Source organism: Myotis lucifugus, unplaced genomic scaffold (genome assembly GCF_000147115.1).
Source record: "Myotis lucifugus unplaced genomic scaffold, Myoluc2.0 scaffold_131, whole genome shotgun sequence".
NCBI lineage: Eukaryota > Metazoa > Chordata > Mammalia > Chiroptera > Vespertilionidae > Myotis > Myotis lucifugus.
The window spans coordinates 2,285,776-2,313,494 of NW_005871179.1; the positions used below are offsets into that span (position 1 = coordinate 2,285,776).

At 45.5% G+C, this 27,719-nt stretch overlaps 1 protein-coding gene across 1 annotated transcript in view; it reads left to right on the forward strand.

The window, feature by feature from the left end:
• CSMD2 (CUB and Sushi multiple domains 2) overlaps positions 1-27,719 on the forward strand; it is a 268,349-nt gene that overhangs the window by 207,820 nt on the left and 32,810 nt on the right. The window contains exons 41-50 of the mRNA XM_023758472.1: positions 1,456-1,569; positions 2,018-2,131; positions 3,132-3,320; positions 5,779-5,925; positions 8,375-8,563; positions 13,311-13,496; positions 14,246-14,440; positions 16,565-16,738; positions 17,981-18,154; positions 24,382-24,555. Coding sequence (XP_023614240.1) covers positions 1,456-1,569; positions 2,018-2,131; positions 3,132-3,320; positions 5,779-5,925; positions 8,375-8,563; positions 13,311-13,496; positions 14,246-14,440; positions 16,565-16,738; positions 17,981-18,154; positions 24,382-24,555 — 1,656 coding nt within the window. The remainder of the gene's footprint in view (positions 1-1,455; positions 1,570-2,017; positions 2,132-3,131; positions 3,321-5,778; positions 5,926-8,374; positions 8,564-13,310; positions 13,497-14,245; positions 14,441-16,564; positions 16,739-17,980; positions 18,155-24,381; positions 24,556-27,719) is intronic.

Genomic DNA, 27,719 nt, shown 5'->3' on the forward strand with positions numbered 1-27,719 from the left:
TCTCTCTAAAATCAATAAAAATATTTTAAAGGAAAAATAAAGAATTTAACTTCGAGCACATGGCTTGTTGCATATATATGCTTATTTTTTTTTAGTTTTAAATACTTTTTTGGATTTGGAGTTATGCATTATAATTTTTTCCCATTAAAGTAATGGAAAGTAGTCGCTTAGTTAGCACCTTTGCATGGAACATCTGGTTTCTAGGAATGCATTATTGACATTTAATAGGAGATGCCTGTACTTCATAAAGGTCATAAAATTTAATCACTCTTAGTTCAAAAAAATTAATAAAAGACGCACATATAGAAGGATGTTTATCACAGCTTTATTTTAAATGGCAAAATTTTATAAACCTAAATGGTTAACAATAGAGTATCTGTTAAATAAATTCTACTAGGCTGTATAATTAAATACTGTGCAATCATTTCAATCATGTTTTTTAAGAGATTTAATTACATGGGGAGTTCTTGAATTATACATGCACACAAAGATCAGCACAAAGTACATACCACGATGCAAATTTTATAAGAGAAAAATATTCATATCCACAGAGAATAAACACTCTGAGAACTTACAGTAAAGGATTAACGTGGTTATCTCTGTGAGGGCAATGGATGAATTTAATTTTCCTCCTACTGTTTTCACAGAAAATCTCATATTTTCTTTAATGACAGTGTATTACATTGGTAATTTTTTTTAAAAGAATGCTATTTTTAAGAAATATAGGGGTTGAGGTGACTTTGGAAATAATAACAGTAGTAGCAGCGGCGGCAACAGCTAACATTTACATAGCACCTAACCCTGTGCCAGGTAATGAATGAAAAATGAGTTATGAGCACACACCGAACTTTGCCTCACACACAATCCAGTCTCTGCTCAGAGGGATGGTTTCCAGTTTAGAAAATCCATGAAGCCAGAAGTGTTTAGGCAAAGGTCAAGGTAACAAGCTGATTTCGATGGGCACTCACATAAACCACACACAGTACTTAGATCGTGAGTAGTGGAAAGAATAGAGGGTTTGGGAGCAGCCAGACTTGGATTCAAATCCTACCTATGCCACTTACATCCTGGGTAACCTTGGAGGAGGATCTGAACCCTCTGAATCTCAGCTTACTCAGAGTAGAATAAGAACACCTCGAAGTGGGAACAGCTATTGTGAGAATTAAAGGTGTCAGCATGTGAAAGTGCCTGACATATGGTTGGCGCTCAATCATTGCTTCTCCCCCTTCCCTTCAGTGCTAGTGACTGTCACTGTCCTCCTAGATTCTCTCTCCTTGAGTATTAATCTTAACAGCAGATAAGCAGAACAGTGCTCGGTTAAATCTGTGCCGTGTACAGATATATACTCATTAATATCTGCTGTGTATGGGAATGAGGAGTGGGAAAGAAGTATTGAGTGGCTACGTGCCCCCCAAACTATGTTCTTACACGGACTTGTCTGCTTTGTCTTTTCAGCGTATCCACTCACCAAATGCCCTCCTCCCACCATCCTCCCCAATGCTGAAGTCGTCACAGAGAATGAAGAATTCAACATAGGTACCACCTCCCACACCATCGAGGAGGGGCCAGGTAGAGGTGGGGGCTGGCCAGCGGGGCTCATCTCTCCTCCTGTCCTTGGAGAGAAACAGTAGGCCCAGTGCAGGAGGGTTGGTATTCCATCAACTGAGTTTGCATCAAATATTCTCACTCTTGCTTTTAGCCACACCTGGGCAGAGAAGCTAGGAAACCGGTTTTTACTGTTATTTAAGTCAGTATGTTTTGGGGAAATAAATCCATGAAAAACACTATAAAAAGTTCTTGGGATGTTGAAACATTCTTAGGCTCAGCAAGGCTGAGCTGTGAGAGGGGAGCAGCAGTTGTCTGGGTCATTTGATTGGAGTTGAGCTAGTTATTTGAGCCTGAACAGAACACGACTCACCACTGAGAGTCTTGCCTGGAAGTGGGTGTGAGGTACTAAGGGTTGCTGATCAGCCCTGACCTCTCTGGGGAATCCTCATGTTACTCTCTCTTTGGCCAGGTGACATCGTACGCTACAGGTGCCTCCCCGGCTTTACCTTGGTGGGGAATGAAATCCTGACCTGCAAACTTGGAACTTACCTGCAGTTTGAAGGCCCACCCCCAATATGTGAAGGTAACGGCACTGAGCCATGCCCTTATGGGTCTGGAGTTCCTCCAGAGCGCAGTCCTGGTGCTACTCCTCTCTGTAGTCCCTGCCCAGGAAGGAAGAGGCCACATAGTGAATGTTTGTTTGGATGAGTGAATGAGTGAGTGATTGTTCTAGATAGTTTCTCTACCCTGCTCCTAGGTCCAGGGCAAGGAATTGGCCATATGGCCACATTTATGTCTGTCTTCTTTTTATCTAACTGGCATTCACTGGAAATGTCACAGTGATCAGTGGAAGGAGGAAGTTCTTGGGCAGGGGTGTGTTCACACACCAACCTTGCCCTACTGGAGTGAAGATATGCTCAAGGTTCTGTGCTGAATTAGGCAAATGAGAGCCCATATTTGTCTTGAATCCAGTGTGAAGCCTTTGTAGAAGATGAATTCACTTCACTAATTTATCCCAACTAAGACCAAAAATAATGCTCTCTACTCACTTGCACATAGTAACTGCTCAGTATTGGCTATTGTTATAATTACTAGTACTACTTCTGTTTTTAGTACTGTTACTACCAACAAATATGTGGTAGCCTATAGAGAAACAAGTCAGCTTCTCCCCTACCTCTCAGGAAGCAAGAGTAGGGTAAACTGCAGTGCGGATTACTAGTGAGAAGGAGAGGAGCCATCTGCCCCAGAATTAGGATTTCAGTAGCAGTTTCAGTTGAGCTGACCCACCCACCACCAAAGCAGCCGGCCCCCAATGAAAGTGAACTTTAGCCTTCATTCTGTCCCAGAACCTCTTTGGTTTGCTCCAACTGGCCAGGCCTGCATCTCAGTAACATGGTAACAGGGACACAGAATCTGAAGTCACCCCTTAGAATCAGCGGTATAATGACGGGTGCTGGGGTCTTGTTTGAATGTGCTCAGATACCGGCTCTCCGATGGTTGTCTTTGCACCAGGGAAAAGCACATGTGTTGGTCTAGTTCCTCCTCCGTCTCATGTACCTGGTATTTCTCTTTCTTTCTCCAAGTGCACTGCCCAACGAATGAGCTTCTGACAGACTCCACAGGTGTGATCCTGAGTCAGAGCTACCCTGGAAGCTACCCTCAGTTCCAGACCTGCTCTTGGCTGGTGAGAGTGGAGCCCGACTATAACATCTCCGTCACCGTGGAGTACTTTCTCAGTGAGAAGCAGTATGATGAGTTTGAGATATTTGATGGTAAGTCAAATACTTCCTCATGCCCCACTTCAGATGACAGCTTGCTTTGGAACCCTAGATGTCTATGCTGCATCATCCCAATTAGAGCTTTCCACAGGCCCCACATAATGTCTTCTCTACCACAGGAACCCCAATACCTTGGAAGCCGATGGGTTGTGTGGCCCAAGCAGCAGGGCTGCTTATACTGCAGCCTGGACCTGCTGCTGAACTCTTTCTCAGTCTATCCCTCACTCAAAGCTAGCATCTTGAATGTCAACCAATGAATGGGTCATAGCAGTACCACCCAGGGAAGACTATGCTACCCGCAAACAGCCAAAGGAGTCTACCGACCATCTTGCTTCTTTCTTGGTGGTGGGAAAGAAAAGGTGCAATAACTTGCTTTTTAATTTGGAGTAAATGTCTCAACATACCCCATTCCCCTGGACCCTAAAAATTTCACCTGAAACTTTGTAGGATTTATCACTTACCCTCTAGAGCATATGTGTCTTGCAAAGACAGCTGCACTAATTGTCCCTTCTGGCTCATCAGATCCAATTAATACAATGTCATCAATATAGAGCACCAATGTGTTCTATTCTGCAGGATGCCCAGATGGTCCACATCTCTTCATGCTGTATTATGCCAGAGACCAGGAGAATTAACATAACTCTGAGGCAAGACCATGAGTGTATACACTTGTCTGTTGCACATGGATGCAAATTGCCTATGGTCCTTCTTTCTGATGGGTGTGAAAAGGAATGCATTGCTAGATCAATAACTACATGTCATGTAACCAAGGCGATGTTAATCTGCTCTAACGAAGAGTAGATTACATCTGGCATAGCTACTGTAATGGAGGCTTCTACTTGGTTAGGTCTGTACTATGAGACCTTCAGCCATTTATTACCATCCCCACCTCAGACTCCCCTGCTCTAACAGAGGAGCCATGGTGGTGCTTTGAGTCCCCAGATATTGTGTATCCAAAAATCTTCCAACTATCTTGACATTCTCTTTTCTCCAATATTCAGTTATATGAGTAAATAGTGATAAATCTTATGGGGGGAAGAACTGAGAAAATCACTACTATATACAACTGATGTTGTTTTATAGAATCCTTTTTTATGGGCACCCAGCCTCTTCTTCAGCCAAAGTGTTCTGTAGCCAGAAATAAAACCTGGCACAAGTCTCCAAATTGGGAGATTATAACTTTCCACTGGGCTTAGCTTTCCTCACCCTTTTGATCATATATTCATGATCTGTTTTGTTCATATATTCATGATCTGTTTTGTTCATATATTCACTTATGTCAGCCACCCATCCATCTTCCATGTCCTGAGAGCCATCTTCATAGATCCTGCAGGTCAGGCCCTCCGACTGCTGTTCCAACCCTTGCTGTCCTTTTGGCAATTATTCCAACCTTGCTTCTTCTGACTATTAAGTGCTTCCACCTGGCCTCTGTATTCTAGAATCTTGTCATCCCCATCAGTAATCACTACTGGGAAGCCAGGTGCTGTGACAGCATCTCCTCCCATCAGTTGTGGCCTACAGAGGACTGTCTTTACTCAGGTGTTGATGATGCTGGTACTCACCCTCACCAGTGCGTTCTTTATGGCTTTAGGACTTGGCTCATCCTCCAGGTCCTCCTGAGAATGTGGGCAGCTGTTGGGTGTTCTGGTCCTACATAGATCTACAATGTCCTGGCATGCCATTCTCTGAGCCTTTTGACCTCTTCCTTCATGGGTTGTCCCCGCAGTTCTGATGGCTCAGTTTTGTTTAATGTGGCCCATGACTTTCGCCAAGCTTCCAAGAGCTGTCTCAGCAGCATGTTAGAACCATCACTCAAGGCTCTTTCCAGGGTGACAAATGCAGGGCATGGGAATCTCCAGCTTTATATTCTGCCTCCTGGAGTCAGCCCCTCAGGATGCACTCCCAGGCATGTAGGGAGGAAAAAGGAAGAGGGGGGCCTTTTTGGGAGAGTCTGGGAAAAGAAGGTGGGGAACTATGTTATTTGTGACATTGAGACCTGATGTTTCCTCTAGGTGCACTCATACATTCATCCGCAAATATTCTTTCTATATGGGAGGCACCAAGCTATTTTTAGTATGCACAAGAGAAGTGGGGTGGCACGGTGGAAGGAGTTCCCAGGGGAAAACCATCTCTTCCATGAGCCAGCGGCTTGACCTTGGGCAAGTTCCAGGATGGCAAATAGTTTTATCTGAACTGCCAACTACTGTGGATTGGCAGTGGCTCCCTGGAGGAAGGGCTCAGGAGGAAGGGCACCTAGAGCAAGACCTGGATGCAGAGAGAGAAGTGGAAGAACAAATGAGTTGCTGACTCTGACCAAGTTACCCAGCCTCTCCGAGCCTTCATGCCTTCATCTGAGGAGGGGGAAGTCGGAAGTGGTGACATAAAAGGGATCAACTCTAGTATCTTTGATGGCTGTCAGTCTGAAATCCCGTGTCCTGTGCTCTCACCCCAGGTCCCTCAGGACAGAGTCCTCTGCTGAAAGCTCTCAGTGGGAATTACTCAGCTCCCCTGATTGTCACCAGCACAAGCAACTCTGTGTACCTGCGCTGGTCGTCTGACCACGCCTACAACCGGAAGGGCTTTAAGATTCGGTACTCAGGTGAGTGAAATGTAAGGACTCGCGAGAATGGCCGAAGGCCATGAGCCCTTAAGTTTCTCACCCCAAACACCCAAATAAGCCATAGGCCTTACCTTCAACAATGACAGAGCTCCTCCATGGGATAGGCAGCCTTCTCCTCTGAGTCTCTCTGACCTGTGGCTGCACAAGTGCCCTGACATTTTCCCACCTCCCCTTTTCTGCTCCTTTCCCTTCCCTCTCATCTGCTGGCCCTGCCAGCCTGTGACTTTGGAGAAGCTTATTCCATGTATCTGATCTAATAATGCTGAAAGGTGATCACAGCCCTACCCCTGTTGAAATGCTAATAAAATTTCTTTAAAACTGAAAAACCCTAAGACATGGGTCTCCAACTGGCAAATGGTAGGCAGCCCAGAGATGAGCTGTATTTTCAGTCCAGGGGCCTCTTTCTGCTCTGCAAGCCATGTCTTCTAGGCAGAGTCAGAGCGAAGGCCATGCAGTCAGGTGGCCGACTGGGCAGCCATCTGCAGGGAGCATAGAAACATCCCTGAGATGTAAGGAGACGGAGAACATTGAATCTGTCTGAACCCCATGGTGGGGATCACTGTCTGCAGTTGGAAAGAAAACCTGATAAGCTGCTTGCTCCCCATTCTGAAGGGGAGTGGGTCCAGCGAACTGGGTTCTGTAGACTTGGAGGCAGAGACAAATTACTTAAGACCTGGGAGTCCCACCAGGCACCAGGTCCTCTCCGCACGCTTCCCCTGCCTGCATGTGGCCTGTATTCCAAATACATGTTGGACAAATTCTAAAAGGATATTGGTTAGAAAGGATGTCAAATTACAGCCCGCTTGAGTTACCACTTGTCTTAGTCCTTCTCTTCTCATGGGCTACCTACTTAGAAGACAATCCCAAACTTAGTGGGCCACTGACAGTCTTAAAGGACCCTGGGGTATGGCTTCAGGGACCAGCAAGACAGACAAAGCCAAGGGGAGCTGGGAGGGGAAGGGCTTTTACTGTCTGAGCCCATCTCCTCTGCAAAGTTGACCCGAACTTCCTTCCCCCCCATGTATGCAAGAGGGTGGCCCCACAAACACTGTCACTAACCAGCTGAGTGACTATTCGACACATCACTTAGCCTCTCCAGGCCTCAGTTGCCTCAGGACACAAAGAAACCTGAAGGTCCCCCTCAGGAAGAGTCAGGCTGAGTTCCTAGCAGCTGCTCACGCAAAAGGGAAACATAGCCATTGAGTAGCAGTTCATTATGCTGGTTGCTAAACTAGGAACTGAAAGCCATTAAGGAGTTGCCCTTTCCATGATGTCTTTAAAGACTAACCACATGTTTGGAGGTAATGAGTCCGTTGTAATTACAATACATACGCCAAGTACAAAATGAATTAATCACACGGTGAAGCAATTAGCACTTAATTAAAATACAGTAGACTTGTGTAATTTCAAATGCCTCTATCACTGTGATTAAGTCTATTGTATAACTGAGAGCCTTGTTCTTGACTGAGGTAGACACGTAAATATGATACACACAGGACTCAGGCGGCAGAGAGGGAGAGGGAAGCACGTCGGGCTTGGAAGGAGGGCATTTAAGACACATTCGCCAGCAGAAGGACACGAGGACCTCACCATGGGAGGACGTAGTAAGGGCCTGACACGCTCATTCCCCCTTAGCCCATGCTCCCCTGGGAGACCCAGCCAGGGACTCTCAGAGCAACAAGGGGCACTTCTCTGAGGACCCCTCAGCAGGGTCTTTGATTGCGAGTTCTCTGCGGCTGGGATTTTTGTCTGTTTCTCACTTGTTGTGTTCCCAGCACTTAGAACAGCACCAGGCACATAATGGACACTCCAGACCCATTTGTTGACTTAATGAATGAAATAACTTAGAGCCATACATTGAGGGGATCGGGACTGTGGGTTCTATATGCTGACTGCCCCAGCTCCCTCTCCCTCGCCCTCCAGGACAGAACAAAGGAGGAGGACCAGTTATTGAGCACTGAGCTGGGGGCTTTTACAAACACAATCCTATTTAAATGCCCAAAAACCTATGGGTAAACATGACCCATCCCAGTAGACAGGCGAGGAGACTGGAGATGAATGAGCTTCAGGAGCGTGTCCAAGTCAGACCCGACTGACTCCATTGGTTCTCTTTCTGTGTCTCTGGGAGTTGATGGGATTCGAGAGCCTGAACTTAGCTGCACAGCTAAGGCCGAGAAGGGGACCCAATGCTTCATGTTTCCTTTCCTTTTCCTTTTCCTTTTCCTTTTCCTTTTCCTTTTCCTTTTCCTTTCACTAAACTGTTTGGCCATTTTTCAGTATCAGCCACTCAAGACCACTCAGATAGCAGTGGACTTGGCCATGGGGAAGACAGGGAAGTGGGGGAAGAATGGGGACGGCGAGTAGGAAGGAGCGTGTCTGTCTGTCTTCCCACCTGTGCGTGGTCCCCTGACCTCCTCTTCTTGTTCAGCGCCCTACTGCAGCCTGCCCAGGGCTCCACTCCACGGCTTCCTCCTGGGCCAGACCAGCACCCAGCCCGGAGGCTCCGTCCACTTTGGCTGCAATGCCGGCTACCGCTTGGTGGGACACAGCATGGCCATTTGTACCAGGCATCCCCAGGGCTACTACCTGTGGAGTGAGGCCATTCCTCTCTGTCAAGGTGAGAAGCAGGTGGGAAGGGATAACAGGTGTCTCTGATCCTGCGCACATCTTGGGTTTGTCCCAGGTCCAATCATATCCAAATGCAGGCTTCCTCATTGGTAATTAATTCATCCTCTCAGGAACCATAGATTGAAGATCCACAATATCTTTAGCCCTGGGGATATGCATATGCATAAAGCACAGTCTCCGTGTCTTCAGAGCAAGAGGGAGATGGGATTAGCCACATAGATGCAAAGTGACCGAGGAAGGAAGGTCTGGGTCGGGAGTAGAAGCCACGTTGAAGAGCCAGAGGTGAGAAGGGACCGACCTCCTCCTGGACGGCTAGGGAGGCCTCCAGAAGAAGCACGCTTGGGATCGGGCTCAGAGAGCAAGCAGGTTGGGACCAGGCATTGGCAAGGAAACATGCTAGCCAACAGCAAGAGCATTTGTCAAAGCGCAGAACTGAGAGAAACAAGGCATGGGAACCAGTTGGGGTTGGCCGAAGCACCAGGTCGGAGAGGAGAGGAGAGAGGAAAAAGGGTGCAACAGTGTCCGTCACCATTCTCAGCCACCAGCCATCAGGCCTGCGATGTGCACCAGGCAGTTTGCATGTGTTGCCTTTGATGATTTATGGGATTATTTTTCCTTAAAGTAATATACATTCAGACTAGTAATCTGAAAAAAAAACACCTATAGATAATACCAAAGAAAAAAGTGAAAATGACCTATAATCCCATCAATTGAGATCACCACTGTTAACATGGAACACGTTTCTTTTCGTCTTTTATACATTGTTTGCAGAAATGGCACCATCAATATCCAAAACTCTCGATATTAACATCTATCATATATTCAAATGCACTTCCTCATCATTATTCTCAGTGGTTGCATAGCATTGTGGGAAAACTGACATTTATTCAAGTCTTTTATTGTTGGCCATTTGAATTTCTTTTTTTTTTTTTTTTGCTACTGTAAGTGCTGCTATTAAAATTTTTATAATTCCATTGTTATGAACATCCACATTTATTTCTTAAAATGAATTCCCCAAAATGAGATTGTTGAATCATCTACAGCTGTTGATACTTATTGCCCTCCTGAAAGTTGTCTTTTCTCCTACATTCTCATCATTATGTACCACATTAAAAACAGAAAAGACCCTTGCCAGTGATAGAGGCAAACACAGGAAATCACAGTGATGTTTTATGTTCTTGTTCTTTGGTCCCCAGCGTGGGCCACACTGTTTAATGATATCTCATCTCTGACCCTCTCTGCCTTCTGCCTGGGCCTGGGCCTTCTCAAAGACCCGAAACAATGTGTCATTAGAATTCTGTTTGATGCCCTAAGCAAAGGTCACGGAGAATTGACTGTCCACAAGTGGCAAATGGCACTTGGCTTGGTCTTCCCGTTTCTAACTGTATCGGGCATCATCTTTTTCCACAGCTTTTATTGAAACTGACCATTGTCTCTCACGTCTTTTATCTTTTGTCACTTCCCCGAATTAAGCCCCTCTAGGCTCTGTCCACTCATCCTCATACTGCTCTGTGCTTCTCCCCATCCCTACCCAAGCTTCCCTTTGCCGCCCTCCCTCCCAGCCATTCCCTCGGTGCTCTCTGGATTCCTGGCTCTGTGGCCAACAAGCATACACCCTTGGTCCCTTCCCAGAGGGCTCTGTTCACTTCCTCCCTACACAGAGACCGTGGCTCTCCTCTGAGAACAGGGATGCTGTGTCCCTTTCCAGAGGTGCGTGTCAGCAACCATGTCCCGCATAGCCCAGGGCGTTCTTCCCGTTCGCCATTGCTTCTTCCAGACCAGGACTTCTCCACCAATAACTAATCCCATTTAAAGAGTCAATGTTTCCTACTGTTTTCTCTCCCCTCCCCAGCCCATTCTCTCACAACATATTCTCTCCCTTAGGGATATTATTCCACCACAAGTTCCACATTCTGTCCTCTCCTCTCTGACCCACAGGAAGTGTCCCTCTTACCTGGGTTCTGGGGAACTGTGTTTTGACATGGAGATCAGGAAACAGGCTTTTAGTCGCTCAGGCTAGAAGTTACCTTTTGTCTTCTTGGTTATCCACAGGAGAAAGGCAGGCCGGGGGCAGAGGGAAGTGGCTGCTGCCCGCTGCCTTCCCTCGCTGCCTCCAGATTGACTCCCCATGCAAAAAGGCAGTGGGACTCCAAATGTTTCTTCCCGAAAGGTTCCAGGAAACAAAGCAGTCGGTTGAAAAGATATGACAGTTTCGCTAACCCGGTACCATTGAAGGAGCTTGGCTGGCTGTTCTGGCATTGAAAGATCATCATATTCAAATGCTCCCTTACTTCCTCATTCCTTCCATTCCTGACCCTCCTCTTTTGTCCAATCTTTGTCCACATTGAATCTTTGAATCATTCCTGTCTTGGTATTTTAACCCCACTCCCTCCGGACAGTCCATCCTTCTCCATTTTATTACCATATGGCGTCCTTGCCCTATTCCTCTTCTTGGTTCTAGAAATTCTAGTAGCATCGGCATCATCATTAGCCAGTGTGAATGGGATTTACTTCTGCTTGAGCTTCTTCGACTCTGAGGGAAGGCGGCCTCAGCTCTAGACTAGTTGCAGAAGTAGGGGTGGATGAGGGACAGTAGTGGGCACCCTGATTAGTATCACATCTGTAAGAGCTCCTGAACTGTCAAGGGGCAAGCAGGGCTTATAAGTATTCATTTCTTTCAAAGACCACACAAGCTACTCTTGCCTGAGTAATGTATGTTTCTCCCATAAACATCGTGTTGCCCCTGCTCCTTATAAAACATTGATCTTGTTCATGCCCAGCTGTCATCTTGATATTTCTTTTCTTCATACTCCTGAGTTAGCGCTATCATTGTTTATATCTCACATCTTGCCCTTTGTTGGTTTTTATACTCTTTTTGATGGAGTATATAGCCTTAAGGAAATTCCTCTAAAAAGGTTCATGAGAGATGAATGTTATAAGTCTTTAAATATCTGAAAATATCATTATGTTTACCCTCACACATGCTAGGTAGGTTGACTGGCTAAAATTATATGTTAAAATAATTTCCTTCAGAAATTTAAAGGTGGTGTTCTGTTATCTTTGGACATCCATTGTTGCTGATGGGAAGTCTGATGATGAGCTGATTCTCATTCCTTCACAGGGATGTTCTCTCTCTCTCTCTCTCTCTCTCTCGCTCTCTCTCGCTCTCTCTCGCTCTCTCTCCTTATAGGAATTTCTCCGTCTTTGGTCTTCTGAAATTCCATGACAGTGAATCTTAGAAGGTTCTCTTTGCATCCCTTTGGCTCCCTTTCATTCTGGAGACTTGTGTGTCTCTTCAGCTCTGGGAAATTTCCATCTGTGATAATTCCATCCCCTCCACTTGCTCTGTTCTCTCTTTCTGGAACTCTGGCCCATTAGATGTTGGATCTCCTGGATTGGTCCTCTGTGCTTTCAGCCTTTTCTAATCGTTTTTAGTTTTTGTCTTTTTGGTCTATAGTCTCAGAAAGTCCCTTTCATTTTAATCTCCAACGCTTCTATTGAATGCTTATTTTGGTTATCATATCTTTTAAAATAAAAGACCTCTTTCTTGTTCTCTTTTTGTTCTTTTTTTTCCCAAAGCACTCTGTTCTTGTGTAACAAATATAGTATGTCATCTTGATTTTCTCAAGATACACTAGCCAGAGCTTAAAGATTATATATCTTCAATTTCCTGAGTTAGCTCTGTCTCCTCAGGGAGACATTTCCCCCTGTTTTCAATCTTATATTTATGTGTTTTGTGCTGCTGTTTTTCTTCATATGTATAGTGATCCTTGCTTGTCCATATTTTAAAGTAAAAGCTAGGTTGATTTTTTTTCAGGCAGCAGATGTGAGCTACCTTTGTTGTTAATACATATAGATATCTTCGCCCACCAGGTCTCCCCTATGAACAGGAAGTTGAGCTGAGTATGCTGCAGAGATGAGCAGGCAGAGGGGCAGCCTGTAGGCTGTGAGAGCCCTTCAGTCCTAGAATTGAAAGAGCTTTACGCTGGGGTGCCAACTCACACCGCAGCAGCCTTAGTTCTCTCAAGGGAGTTTTTTGGGGGGTTTTTGGTTTTCAGTTTCTGTTTGTTCTTGTTTGTTCCTCAAATGGGAGAGAAAACCCTCTCTATTTAGTTTGAAGAACACACGCCTGAGTGCCTCTGCACTGTACTCGTGGGAAGGGACAGAGAACCCGTCTCACCCCATAGCTCCCTCCCATGTATCATTTTGGTCTACAGAGTCTTGGCACCATTTAATCCAGCAGAACACTTCTAGCTACACTTTGTCTTCCGAAATTCTTTTTGAACTCTCCTCTGCTGGTGATCCTCATAATTTTTTTGTTGCTAAGAATATTTTTCCACCCTAGCCGGTTTGACTCACTGGATAGAGCGTGGGCCCTTGGACTGAAGGGTCCCGGGTTTGGTTCTGGTCAAGGGCATGTACCTTGGTTGCAGGCTCAATCCTCAGCCCCAGTTGAGGCACATTCAGGAGGCAACCAATCAATGTGTCTCTCTCACATTGATGTTTTCTCTCTGTGTGTTTCTCTCCATCCCTTTCACTCTCTCTAAAAAAAAAAAAATCAGTGGAAAAGTATCCTCTGTTGAGGATTAACAACAACAACAACAAATACGATTTTTCTTTTGTTAGTATTCATTATAATTTTACTTATACTAAGGTGTCAGGGGAGAAGAAAGGTAAATATGTTCTCAGAACACTACTTGAATCAGACATGGTCATGACCTTCTTTCCTTTGCTAGCTCTTTCCTGTGGGCTTCCGGAGGCTCCCAAGAATGGAATGGTGTTTGGCAAAGAGTACACCGTGGGGACCAAGGCTGTGTACAGCTGCAGCGAAGGCTACCACCTGCAGGCAGGTGCCGAGGCCACCGCAGAGTGTCTGGAGACAGGCCTGTGGAGCAACCACAACGTCCCTCCCCATTGTGTCCGTGAGTCCTTGGGCAGGGGAGGCAGGTGCAAGGAGGGCTGGGTAAGGAGCTAAAAGATTCCTGCAAGGAGTGAGCTAAAGACCCAGTGATGGGAAGAAGCATGAACATGGAGGTTGGGGATTCAGGGAGCAGAGACAGGTGAATAGTGTCATCTACCAACTTTTTGAAAATAATTTCAAGTCATTGATAACCATTGCACCCTGAGTTGCTCCCATAAAGCACCATAGAATTTAGGAGTGACCTGCTCCACTTCCTTTTAGGTGGAAAAACTGTAAGACCGTTTGCACGAATGTACTTTGATCACAAAACTCTAAAATGGCAGAGGTACAGTTCAAGTTTAAGGCCAAAGTCATAAAGTCACAACTAAATGGGCCGTGTGTCTTTCTTTTGTTTTGTTTTGTTTTGTTTCTTTGGCCTATAGTATGATTTATAAAAATTACTCGTTGCCCTCCAGCACTTTAAAATCAGGAAATTTTATGTAAAAATTCATATTTGTAGCTTTTCTTTAAAAATGAAGATCTGACCAAATAGAACTTGCAGCCTCACATCTGACAGTCAGCGTTGACCGAATACCACCTCCCCACATTCACCACATTCCCACCCAGCCCAGTTCATGCATTACCAGACCTGCCTGGGGACTGGAGACTCTTGGATTCATTATTGTCTGCCAGTCCCCAGCTATGGACTCGTGCCAGTGTATCTTACACAATTAATTAATGAATCCTCCTCATCACTCCTTGTCTACCCAGCTGTGACCTGTCCCGATGTCGGTGGCATCGGGGTGGAACACGGCCGATGGAGGCTCATCTTTGAGACGCAGTACCAGTTCCAGGCCCAGCTGATGCTCATCTGCGACCCTGGCTACTACTACACTGGGCAGAGGGTCATCCGCTGTCAGGCCAATGGCAAATGGAGCCTCGGGAACTCCATGCCCACCTGCCAAAGTAAGCCCAGGACGGGAGGGTGGGCAAGTTTGGCTCAGTGCCTCCTACCTGAACTGTCTCATGCGTAGGGAAGGGGAGAAGAGGAGTATCACCTGAGATTACAATGTACCCCTTTTTTAACACACACCTAGAATCAGGAGCCGGGGAGATGCTTACTACTTTAAGGAAATACTTCTTAGCATCTTGTCATCTTATTAAAGAGCTGCCTTTGGCCAGGTGAGCATCCACTAATTTATTATTCAGCACTCATGCCAGGTACTAAAGAGTTATGAAGATACAAGTTTGTGGTTCCTGCCCGCAAGGAGCTTGTCATCCACTGGAGAGGGAGACAGATAAAGACGCAGTGATAATGGGGCGTGAAAAGACCTGGAAGGGGAGTGTGTGCAGGAGGAATGGGCATAGCACAAGGGACAGGCCACATAAGTCTGTCTGCTGCAACTTCTCCATGGCAACCTGTTTTTCTTCCGTTCTTCACAATAGTTTCAAAATTCAGGGCCTCTGGGAAGCCACTCTAGGACAGAGGTTTATCAGGGAGTGCTCCTGGGACCCCTCCCTGTGGAAGGGAAGGGAACGGGACTAGGAGGCAGGGGAGTGGGCTCTGGTACAGCAGTGGTGAAGGTCTCAGCCGACCCACGGGGAGCTCTGAAGCTGGGGTGGCCCTTCAGAATTGTCACAGTTGTCCCACGGGGCCTTTGTACCTCTACCCTGACTAAGCATTAGGTGCAGGCTGCTACAGGGAGAGAGCACGTCTTTAGGTGGGAGGACTCTTCACCCAAGGCAACCTGAAGAGGGCCAGCAGCTGAGGGTCCGTGCCAGCAGCTGGGGAAATAGATCCTTCCACCCCGAATGGGGTCTCTGTGGCTCACCGCAGCACCCACGACAGTGGAGTGCACTCATGACATTTACCTAGTCGATAAGGACTGTGTTTGTAAAGGAAGAGGTGAAGATAGCCTGTCAGTGAGCCCTGGGAAGTTCGAGACTGAGAGGAATGGTGTCTTCCCAACACCTGTGACCCAAGACACTGTTGTCTTATCAGCCAAGTGCAAACTCCATGGTAGAATATAACCATGCATGTGGCCAAGTAGGAGTCATGAGCCTGAAACAGCCGATGACAGTGAAGGGGCTCACATTCTTTTTTTTTTAAATATATTTTATTGATTTTTTTACAGAGAGGAAGGGAGAGGGATAGAGAGTTAGAAACATCGATGAGAGAGAAACATTGATCAGCCGCCTCCTGCACACTCCCCACCGGAGATGTGCCCGCAACCAAGGCACATGCCCCTGACCGGAATCGAACCCGGGACCCTTGAGTCCGCAGGCCAATGCTCTATCCACTGAGCCAAACCGGTTAGGGCGGGGTTCACATTCTAACGCAGCCTTGGCTATTGGGTCTCACCCCATATGCCAGCCGGTGACTTCCTGCAGTGCTGAGCTCAGCAGAAATTACAAGGAAATTGATCTGCAGTGTCTGCTGAGAACACCAAGGAGCAGGCCACTGAATTGCTGTTTCTCTAGTTGGGTGGTTCCTCAGTAGAGTGCACATCTGACCACCTGACTTTTTATTTTTTTAAAATATATTTTATTGATTTTTTACAGAGAGGAAGGGAGAGGGATAGAGAGTTAGAAACATCGATGAGAGAGAAACATCGATCAGCTGCCTCCTGCACACCCCCTACTGGGTATGTGCCCGCAACCAAGGTACATGCCCTTGACCGGAATCAAACCTGGGATCCTTGAGTCCGCAGGCCGACGCTCTATCCACTGAGCCAAACCGGTTAGGGCGACCACCTGACTTTTTAAATGCACGTGCCTGGGCCAGAGGTCGTGAGTCACGGGTGCAGAGTGCAGCCTGGGCATTTTTAAAGCTCCTTGGGTGCTTCTAGCAGCACCTCAGTCGAGAAGCCCTGCTCCAGTGCAACATCACACAAGGCACAGTCATGACCCATATTCCAGTCCTGAGTCCCAGCAAAGTAAGGCTAGAGTAGACAGATCCTCTTTTTGGCATATTCTTGCTAATCAGGAGCAGCACGAGTCCCTCCTCTTCAACCAGGCAACCTGAAGAGGGCCAGCAGCTGAGGATCTTTGCCAATAGCTGGCTTACCAAGCATTTTGTTATCCTTTTAGTCATCTCCTGTGGAGAGCTCCCCATCCCACCCAATGGGCACCGCATCGGGACGCTGTCCGTCTACGGGGCAACAGCCATCTTCTCCTGCAATTCTGGATACACGCTGGTGGGCTCCCGGGTGCGGGAGTGCATGGCCAACGGGCTCTGGAGTGGCTCTGAAGTCCGCTGCCTTGGTAAGCGACCTCCCCAGGCCTAACCTGCCCTCTCTTCCCTCAGGACAGGTTACATCTTTCCAAAGTGGGATCCCAGTCTTAGAACAGTACCGTTTTACCTACTTCCCTAAAATGCCTAATCCAAACACCAGCTATTGGGCATCCACCATGACTAAAATCCTAAACTAGCTTCTCTTGGGGCACCCAAAAGAATGAGAACGATTTAAAGTCTGAAGAGACAAGTCTTTGAGGGGCTCTCATTCTGCTCAAACACACTGCCCCTTCTTATTGGCCCCTGAATGATGGGGGAAGCCCGAGTCTCCACCTGCAGGGCAACGTACAGAGACATAGCCCTGTGACAGACCTAAAACACCTTATATATGATGTAGTAGCAAATTTATATGTATATGTATTTTACATATATAATACAGAAATATATTTCGGTTACTTGCTTATTCTATACCTTATATATATAAAATGAACAATGTTAAACTCATAAAGAAATGAAAAACCTGGCTTACAAAGAACCAAGTCATTATTTCCCGCATGGTTCGCTCATCCCCTGCCTAAACCTTAGACTAAGGTTCTCACTCCTCTCTTGGACACCTCAAGTGCAAAGGAGGGTCCCAGCTGCATAGCATAGGTTGGACAGTCTGTTCCAGAGTGCCCCGTGCTTCCCTCCCACTGTCTCTGGCCCGTGTCGTGTTCACACAGAGCCAAGGATGCGAGTGGAAATACTAGGAGTATGCTCTACCCAATCCCCATTGAATAAAGATAACGCCCCTGGGTTGACATCTTCTGTGTGCCTTGCCACTCAAGGAGAAGGAAGAATGGATTTACATAGTTATTCTCTACACAGCCAGGCTTTGACTGCCTCACTGTAGACCACTGTGCCCTCCATTTGGTAGATGCTCAGTTGATGAGAAAAAATGGGACCAGTGTGTGTGTGTGTGCAGGGAGGTAACAGTGATAATTTCTCACCTGCATCTAAACACAGAAACTAAGGGTCCGACATGGGTGGTCATATGGGGTGCAACCTTGAAATTTGGGTTGCCAAGTCTTCAATGCCATTTCTATCACGTCTAGGCTGCCTGAAGTCACTCCTGGTCGGCTACTCTCAGGGGGAAGTGGGAAAACAATGGGTGGTTGGGTAACTTGGTCCTTTTCCCCACCATCCCTGTCTCCCCCAGCCCTGACCCAGCCCCACCTCACTTTCTGTCAGTTCCTCTTTGATTTACACTCTTTCCCTGTCCCCCATCAAAGCCGGACACTGTGGGACCCCTGAGCCCATTGTCAACGGACACATCAATGGGGAGAACTACAACTACCGGGGCAGCGTGGTGTATCAGTGCAACGCCGGCTTCCGCCTGATCGGCATGTCCGTGCGCATCTGCCAGCAGGATCATCACTGGTCGGGCAAGACCCCTTTCTGTGTGCGTAAGTATGTTACCCACTCTCCCTAGTCATGGGCTCAGATTCAACATGGACTTCCTCCCTTGTCCTCTTGGTTAGGTTAGCAGAGGTGTAACATACTTTTTTTTAAATCCTTTATTGTTTAAAGAATTACATATGAATCCTTTTTCCCCCATTGACCTCTCCCCACTCATTCCCACCCCCACCCCCCAGCACAAGCCCTCACCCCTCTACTGACTGTGCCCATGGGTTATGCTTATATGCATGCATGCTTTTTACAAAGATGCAATTATTACTTTGAATTTTCTGCATATCACTAATTATTGCTTTCACCTTTATTATTTCTTCCCTTGTGATTTCTTTGGGTTAACGTTTTTATTCATTTTTTTATCTGTTGAGTTGGGAATTTAATTCACTTATTTTCATTCCTTCATTTTTATTGCATGTCGTGGATATAAGTATGTAGGACTATGAAATTTCTTCTGGTCACTATTCTAATCATATCCCATAGATTACAATAATTCATGTTTTATTATTTATCAGAAATTTTGCAATTTTAGTATTAATTTCCCCTTTCACCCAGAAATTTTTATATAGAAGAGTATTTTTTTAATTCCGGTGAAGGATCTTTTTACTTTTTATTGTTTTATTTAGTTCTAATTTTATTGCATTGTACATAATATTCTATTTCTTAGAATTTACTGATGATCTCTTTGTGGCTTAATATTTGATCAGTTGTTATGAGTGTCCCATGTACATTTGAGAAGAAAGTATATTAAGGTGTAAATTTCTTATATAGTCATGAGATGTGCCTTATTGATTATGTTGTTTATGCCTTATGTACACTTATTTTTTTGTCCGCTTGACCTATTTTGTTCTGAGAAGTGTGTTTTAAAGTTTTCTATTATTAGTGTGCTTCTATCTATTTCTCCTTGCATTTCCTGTATTTTATGCTACATACAGGTAGTCGCTGTATTATTTGGTGTGTAGATATTCATAATTATTATATCTGCATTATAGATTGTGGTTTTAGCCTTTAAAAATGCCTTCCCTGTCACTTGTAATATTTTTTATTTGAATTGTACTTGTGCCTGATTTTAGGCTTATAGTATTTACTTTCATCCTTAACATCACAAACACCATTTTGTTCTTATAACATTTTAATGCCATTAGCTTTCACGTATGGACTATACAATAATCAATGAGCCTGTTCTGCTTCCCGGTCCTCACTCCTTTCCCCTTCCATCTTTCGTTGCATTATTTCTACTTTGTCAGAACTTAAAAGGTTTATTATAGTGATTATATAATATCACTGTGCCCTTCTCCCTACCTTCATTTTACTCCTAGGTCTACCATTAAATATATGAAAAGCTCACCAATGCAGCCGAAGTTTGCTCAGTTACCTCCTAGCTGGATCAAGCTGAGTCTCTAGTAGATTCCTCAATAATGCCTCCTTTGCATAATGTTCCCCAAGTTCTTGCTTGTTTAAAACTGTTATCTGAACCTTAAAACCTGAAGGATAGCTGGATTGTACATAAAATCCTTGGTCACTATTCCTTTCTTTGACTTTCTGAAATACCTCTTGGTAAATTACAATTTCATAACATCCTCTCTCTTATAATTTAGTCTTTCTTTCTGAGGTAATTTTGTCTTTTTCTCCACTTCTTTCCAGCATGTCATCAATTACCTTTTAATTTTCTCCCATGTTTTCTCCATGTCTTGCTTTAGGTTATTTTTATTTTCTGATTCTTAAGATGGTTTTTCATATCTCCAAATGCTTATGTATTAATATTTAATTAAGTTTAGAGTGTTGTTACAGTTTTCTTATGTTTCATGTGTTTTGTTTTTGATGAGGAGATTTTCATCAACCGAGATGTTTTGATTTCTTTCTATTTTCTTTTTATCATAGTTCTGTATAGATTTAGGCTGATGTTTTCTATTCATTTTGTGACTTACCGAAGGTTTACAAAAGTCCCCCTTCGGTCAATGTAGCAGAATATGATTGCTTTGTCTTAAATTTATTTTTCATTTAAGTATAGTTGGTAAACAATCATATATTGGTTATATTAGTTTCAGGTGTACAATACAGTGATTTGACATTTTTATATTTTACAAAGTGATCACCCCATTACTTCCAGTAATAATCTGTCACCATGCAAACTTATCACAATATTATTGGCTATATTCCGCTTCCCCTTCCAACCATCCCCTCCTCCCTTTTGGTAGCCATCCCTTTGGTCTTTGTTTCTGTGAGTCTGTTTTTGTTTTGTTTTTCTTGTTTGTTTGTTTGTTAGTTTGTTTTTGGTCTTGTTGGTTTTTTTTAGATTTCACATACAAATGAAAACATATTTGTACTTGGGTTTGGTACTTGTCTTCCTCTGCCTGACTTATTTCATTTAGTATAATACCCTCTAGATCCATTCATGTTGTCACAAATGGCAAGATTTCATTCTTTTTTATTGTTGCATAATATACCATAGAATATATACATCCTCTCCTTTAGCCAAGCATCTATCAGTGGACACCTAGTTGCTTCCATATCTCAATGCAATTTCAACATCATTCTTCTCAGAACTAGACTAAATATTCCTAAAATTTATATGGAGCCACAAAGACCCCAACTAGAAAGATGAATAAAGTTGGAGATACCATGCTTCCTGATCTCAAACTATATACTACAAAGCTATAATAATCAAAACAGTATGGTATGGCACAAAAACAGACATATAGATCAATAGAACAGAATAGAGAACCCAGAAATAAACCCTTGTTTATATGGTCAAGTAATCTATGACAAAGAAAGTAAAAATTTACACTTGTGTAAGTAATAACAGTATCTTCAGCAAGTGGTGGTGAATAAACTGGACAGATACATGTCTTGTTTTTTAATCGAAGGCTTTCTTGTGTTTGATAAGGGAAAATTGTTTGTCCTCCATTTTGTTTGTTTGCTTTTCTTTTGTCATTGCAGGACCTTAAGTTTCCCCCTTTTTGTTTATTTTTCCCTTTGTTACCCAATCTCCAGAGGATAGCTCTTCTCTACCTCTATCTCCCTCCCCCTCTCTTCTCTCACTTCCTTTATCTGTTTACCTTTCTTTTCTCCTAGAAGCAAGGAGGAGAATCACACTCTCCTGCCCCTTCCCTGTAGTCAGTGCACCCTGACGTCCCAGACCCTTCTTCAGGATGTCCGTACTGAAGATGAATGTCCTGATTCTAGCAGTGATTTTAGAGCAGGATGTGGCCCTCCCCCTGCCTCTCTCTTCTCTTCCCGGCAGTCTGGGTCTCCACACAGGCTTGCATCAGCAGCATGAGAAATACTTCTGCCGGGGTTTCCTGTTTGTTTTTCTCCTTACACATAATTTAAAGTTTATAGCGTTCTCTGTCTTCTAGTTATGCTGCAGGCCTGCTTTCTACAGTTTTATTTGTTCTTCTTGATCATCTGCATTTTTTTGGATTAGGTGACCATCATTTTTCTCAGCTGCCTTGAAGTAATTCGGAAAATTCTTCACTTTTTAATGCTCCCTAAAGTAAGCCTTTGTGTAAAGTGCAGGGCTGTGTTCTTAATTTTTGTAAGGCCAGTTTTTGTTTTTAATTCTTTTTCTTCATTTGCCTTTCTGTATATGAGATGGAGCAATAAAATAATGAGACTTACTCAGTAAGAAATTCATGAAAGTAGGTCTTAATAGCTTCTAAAGGATTAAGTTTACCAAAAGCAAGGCCCATCTCTACTCACTTTGTCTTCCAGATGTGCATAAAGAAAACATATTTGGTTTCATTCAGGAGAAAAAAAACTTCAAATGCCTTCAAGAAATTGGCACAGAACGTGTGTGAATAGATTGAGTTATAAAGAATAGAGAATGTTGGTGTCTAGAATTAAGTGGAGAATGTCTGCCTGGCCTGAGGATATGTTAGACCTGGTCCACACGGAAAGGCTGTAGAGTAAAGTATTAGACAGGCGGACCCTGCCCTTAGAGCGCCTGGGTTCGTATCCAGGTCTGTCGCCATATGTCATACGGCTGTATGACTTCAGATGAGTTGGTTTACCTCACAGGGTCTCAGTTTTCTCATCTATAACATACAGACACCTCAAAGGATATTATGAGAAGTAAATAAATTAATACATATGAAATGGTCAGAACAGTAAAAAAAATAAAGTGATTAGAATAGTGACTGATAGAGATGTCAAGCAGAGGCTGCTGCTGTTATTGTTGTAATGATGACAGTGATGGTGGTGCTGGTGATGCCACCACCTGTCACATCACAGAATCCAGGATCTTATGTCCCAAGCCCCATTGTCTCCAGGAACACAGAAGTTTGGGGAGTATCTGGAACAGGAAAGAACAAATATTTATAAGTGACTACTCTGTGGTAGGCACCGTGTTAGTTGTCTTCACATATGTACTCAAGTTTCCAATATCAACCATCTTCAGAGCTTTCCAGCAATCCTTCCTCAGTTCCAGAGTTAGCTCTCGTGCCCACCCCCACACAGCTGTTCCGCAATGTCACCTTTTTTCCGAAGAACCACACTCCATCTCCTCCACCTGTGTTCTCAGCAAGTAGCTAAAGCAGTGGTTCTCAACCTTCTGGCCCTTTAAATACAGTTCCTCATTTTGTGACCCAACCATAAAATTATTTTCGTTGCTACTTCATAACTGTAATGTTGCTACTGTTATGAATCATAATGTAAATATCTGATATGCAGGATGGTCTTAGGCGACCCCTGTGAAAGGGTCGTTCGACTGCCAAAGGGGTCGCGACCCACAGGTTGAGAACCGCTGAAAAGCAGAGTTAAGATGGCCTGAAATCAGAGAAGCTGGATTCAAAACTCAGCTGAAACACTAGGAAACTGTGTCCCTATTTTCCCTTGAGGATAATGATGGTGCCTACCTCACAGGGCTGTAGGATTAAATGAAATAATGTATTTAAACCCCAACAGTTATTAGCCACCTATATAATCTCACTTTCTATTGTGCAGCAATAATAGAAGCCATCAGATTAACTCCTTCCCCGTCCTGCTTCCCCGCCCACACACCTGCCCTTGTCTTCATTCATCCTTGCCCCTTCCTCTCACCTCAGTAGAAGACTCTCCAGGCCCAAGGCTGTGCCCTCCACTGAGTCTTTGGGTCTTCTTTCCTCCTGCCTCCTTAGTGAGCTTAATCGGTTTTTGCCTCTCTACTGCTGATCTTCCCTTTCTATTAATTTCCCTCAGCCTGTAAGACTACATTCAATAAACATTTGTACTATGTGCCAGACATGTGAGTAAGTGTTGAGGATAAAGATGAATCGAATGTGTCATAGTCTCTGCTCTCAGGATATTTGGCTCTAGTGGTCCATGTGCTCAAGCGCAGTGAAGCGCTCGAGCCTCTGGGGGCCTGTTTTCCTTCCTAGTGGTGTTTCTCCCTCCCCCCTTTGCAGCCTGGGTTCTCCAGGAAGCAGACCTATCTGGGTGCCTGACATTTCTTGAGACTCCCCCTGGTTCCTGTGACACTCCCACCTCCTGTCCAGCTTGTTTTTCTACTTTGCTAAGGGCCCTTCAGTTTCCTTTGCAGGTGTTTTGGTGGATCTGCCCTTCAAAAGGTGCTACTCCCAAAGGTTTTTGTCCTCAGCACTCGTCTCTCACTTTATATGAGTGGTGTTTAACCTTGGGGAGGGGGTCCTGACCCCTTGTGAACCTGGTGAGAATGAGGGGTCCTCTCCCAAGCTGACTGCGTACACCTGGTACTTCACATAGCCTTTCAGTGGGTCTGTGAACCGTCTCTCCCACCATCTGCTAACAACTCTGGGTCCCTGGGGTTGGCCTAGGTTACTGGTCTAGCGGAGTGACCGATCTGTTCAGGCTTGGTTAGTAGTGACTCTGTCCTGTCAAGATAGGCCCGGGAACTAGGGTGGGTCTCTATCAGCTGAGGGGCAGTCATCAGTGTACCTAGCAATGAAGAGTGGAGATGGGGAGCCCCGGGGATGAGAGGCAGGACTGTGTTCCTGGGTGACAGAGAAATACAATCCAGGCCTCTCACCCTGTGGAGAGTCATCAGATGATTTCTCTCCAGTTGTCCAAGCTGTAGGCATGCCTTCAAGGAAGAAGGAATGTCCCCATGAGGATTTCAGGAAATAAAGATTCTGCAGCAGAAGAGACTAAAGTTAGACTTATGGCTGAACTTCACTGATGGGCATGAGACATGCCAGGTGAGAGGAGGATGAACTTCTTGGGATGTGCAATAACAGGAGGGCTTACCTATCTTCTGTTTTGGTTACAGCAATTACCTGTGGACACCCAGGCAATCCGATCAATGGCCTCACTCAGGGCAACCAGTTTAACCTCAACGATGTGGTCAAGTTTGTCTGTAACCCTGGCTATGTGTCTGAGGGCGCTGCCGGGTCCCAGTGCCTGGCCAACGGGCAGTGGAGCGACACGCTGCCCACCTGCAGAAGTGAGTCACCCTGCTCCTCCCACTCACCCCAGGACCTCTGCCATCTGTGGTCCCCCAACGTGAGAGCAAAAGCCCTTGGATTCAGTCCTGCCGTCATGTTGACTCGATAGGGAAGACTGGGGACAGAGAAGGGTCATAAATGGGACTTCCTCAACCCCTAGATGCATCTGTGGAAAATTTCATCATTGGCTACATAAAAAGAACAAACGAAGTTTCACCTGTCAAAATAGCAGTCAAAAACAATCTTTTTATTATTATTATTATTTCTTTTATTTCAGTGAGGAAGATAGAGGGAGAGAGAGATAGAAACATCAATGATGAGAGAAAATCTTTGATCAGCTGCCTCCTACATGCCCCACACTGGGGAATCAAGCCCACAACCCGGACATGTACCCTAACCAGGAATTAAACTGTGACCTCCTGGTTCATAGGTCGACGCTGAACCACTGAGCCATAGTGGCCAGGCGAAAATAATCTTTTTGTTTACATTTTGTAAACCAATAATTCATCACATAGAGCCCCATTTTTTATGACAAAAAAAGCAGAAGGGTTTGAATGGAAAATAAAAAGCAAATAGTCTATGGTTTGGGTTGAAGCAGGGGAGGCGAGAGAAGGGGCAGATTCTGCATAGAGGATATTTGGGCCCCACCTGGGAAATAGCTCCTAACGCTCGGAAGGCTGTTCGCAGCGGTAAAGGGCAACTGGAGCTGTCTGCCTCTTACCAAGAGGGGCCGGGCCGGCTCAGTGACATTTAAGTGGAGTCAGAGTGAGCCGGACACGAGAGAGCCCTGCCTGACCTGGAGTGGACCATTCTTCACAGGGAGGAGGCTGAGACTCCCTGGACGCCGGCTCCTCCTCGCAGCATTTAGGGTGCATGCCGATTGGCTGTGCAATGTGACAGCTCATTTGTAACTGATATTAAAGGGCCAAAGTTTTCAAATGATTTTTTACAACATAAGATACATTCATAACTAGTCCTAAAATAGCATCCTTCTCTTAACGTTTCAAGATGCTATTTTGAACGAGTGAAGGTTACAGAGAACAAGACCTTGTTCTATGCCTTGCTTCTGTCATTTGTTCAGGCAGGAAACGTTGAGAACTGCTGCTTTGGGGTGTTATCCCATGTTCCCTTCTCCTCAAGGACTGTGCTTCATCCCCCCGACACAAGATGCAAATTCTCCTGGACCTGCAGCTGCACCTACCCGCTACTCACTCCCCACCCCGACTGGTCCTGAAATCAGAGGCCAGGGATAAAACCCTTAGGAGCCTGGCCTCAGAGCAACCTGTCTAAAATGCAAATCCGATCAAGTCACCTCCTGTTTAAAACACCTTCCCAGACTTCCCACTGCCCTGAGGAGAAAGTACTCTCCTGCATTGGCTTATGGGCCTGAGAGCCTGGCCCAGCCTCCTGCCCAGCCCCATCCTTCCTCACTTCATCTGCCCCCAGCCTCGCTTCTGTATTGGGCTTCAGCCTCTTCCATTCCTTCCACGTGCCCGGTACCCACATACCCCCAGGGCACTTCCAGACAATCTCCTCAATGAAGTCTCTCTTCTCCATCGCCCTCACCACCCCCTCTCTGTCTAGGTGACTTGTGCCCAGTCACCAAGAGCCAGCTGAAATGTTCCTTCTCCTGGGAAGCCATGCCCGCTCCACCCCCTGCTCTGATGCTCTGCTCTGTGCTTCCAGAACATTCTCTGCTGCCCCTATCAGAGCACTTATCAAACAGGATAATCACTTATTTGTTCTTCTCTCTAAACCAGCAGTTTCAACTGGGGATGATTTTACCCGTCCCCCTGCCCCAACAGGGGACAGATGTCTGGAGACCTTTTAGGTTGTCACACTGGAGGGTTTCTGTTGGCATCTGGTGGATAGAGGCCAGGGATGCTGTTAAACATCCTAGACCAGACTACCCCGCAATGAAGAATTATCAGCCCAACATGTCCACAGTGCCTAGGCGGAGAGATGCTACTTGAGACTGTGAAATCTGTGGTATCCTTACTGCCCAGAACAATGCTTGGGATTCACAATGCTTGAGAGTGAATAAATGCCACTTATTTGTTTTGTGATGCCAACCTCTCTGAACCTCAGAGAGGTTCATCAAGTACCTTAAAAGCTTATCAAAGATTTAAAACACCTGCCCTGATGCCTCTGAGATTCAGGCAAGATAATGGTAGCAAAAGTGTTTTGAAAGCAAAAGTACACAACATGTGTTATGAATGATACTGTCATTATTCTAAAATTGCCCTCTGATTCTGAGTTAAGCTGCTTTGGGAACCCTTTAATATTTAAAAGTCAAATTTTCCCCCCAGATATTAATCTCTCCCTGGAATACTCCTAAAAGTGATTAAAACAGTTTCCAAAAGAGCCCAGCATGCTCGGGTTTTACAATCGATGAGCTTTGCTGCGGGAGACACACTGGCTGGGACCCGGCACACAGATGGAGCAGCCACGCCCTCGAGCGTCGTCCCTGCACGGGAGCACGGAGGAGGGAGAGGTTAACCAGTCTGAGAGGGGGAGGGGAGGCTTCTCCAAGGAGGTGCTGTCATGCGAGAATGAGTCCCTTAACCGCATGATCAAGGGGCGAGCAGTCCCAGCCTCCGGACCGCTCCCCCTCCCCCTCCCAGGCAGGATCTGCTTCATGTTGATCTAGAAATTTTGCTACACTGGGTTTCTGTGCCTGTTGGGCTTCTAAATTCTCATTTAAAAGCATATGAACAATTGGTCTGTGTCTAATTATCCTGTTCCATTGCAGTCATTAACTGTACAGATCCTGGGCACCAAGAAAACAGCGTCCATCAAGTCCATGCCAGCGGCCCGCACAGGTTCAGCTATGGCACCACAGTGTCTTACCAATGCAACCACGGCTTCTACCTCCTGGGCACCCCAGCGCTCAGCTGCCAGGGAGACGGCACATGGGACCGTCCCCGCCCACAGTGTCTCTGTAAGTAGATGTCATTACTCCAAATGGTCACCTGTGCAGTCATAGGATAGGTCATGTCATAGAGCTGGGCTCCCGTGTGTGTGTGTGTGTGTGTGTGTGTGTGTGTGTGTGTGTACACGCATGTGTGCATTACTTCACAATGACTGTCGCTGACTGCCCCTTGGATGGCAGAGCCCTGCTTGGCCCCGGTTGGGTTAGTGGCCACACCACCTCGCATGCTCT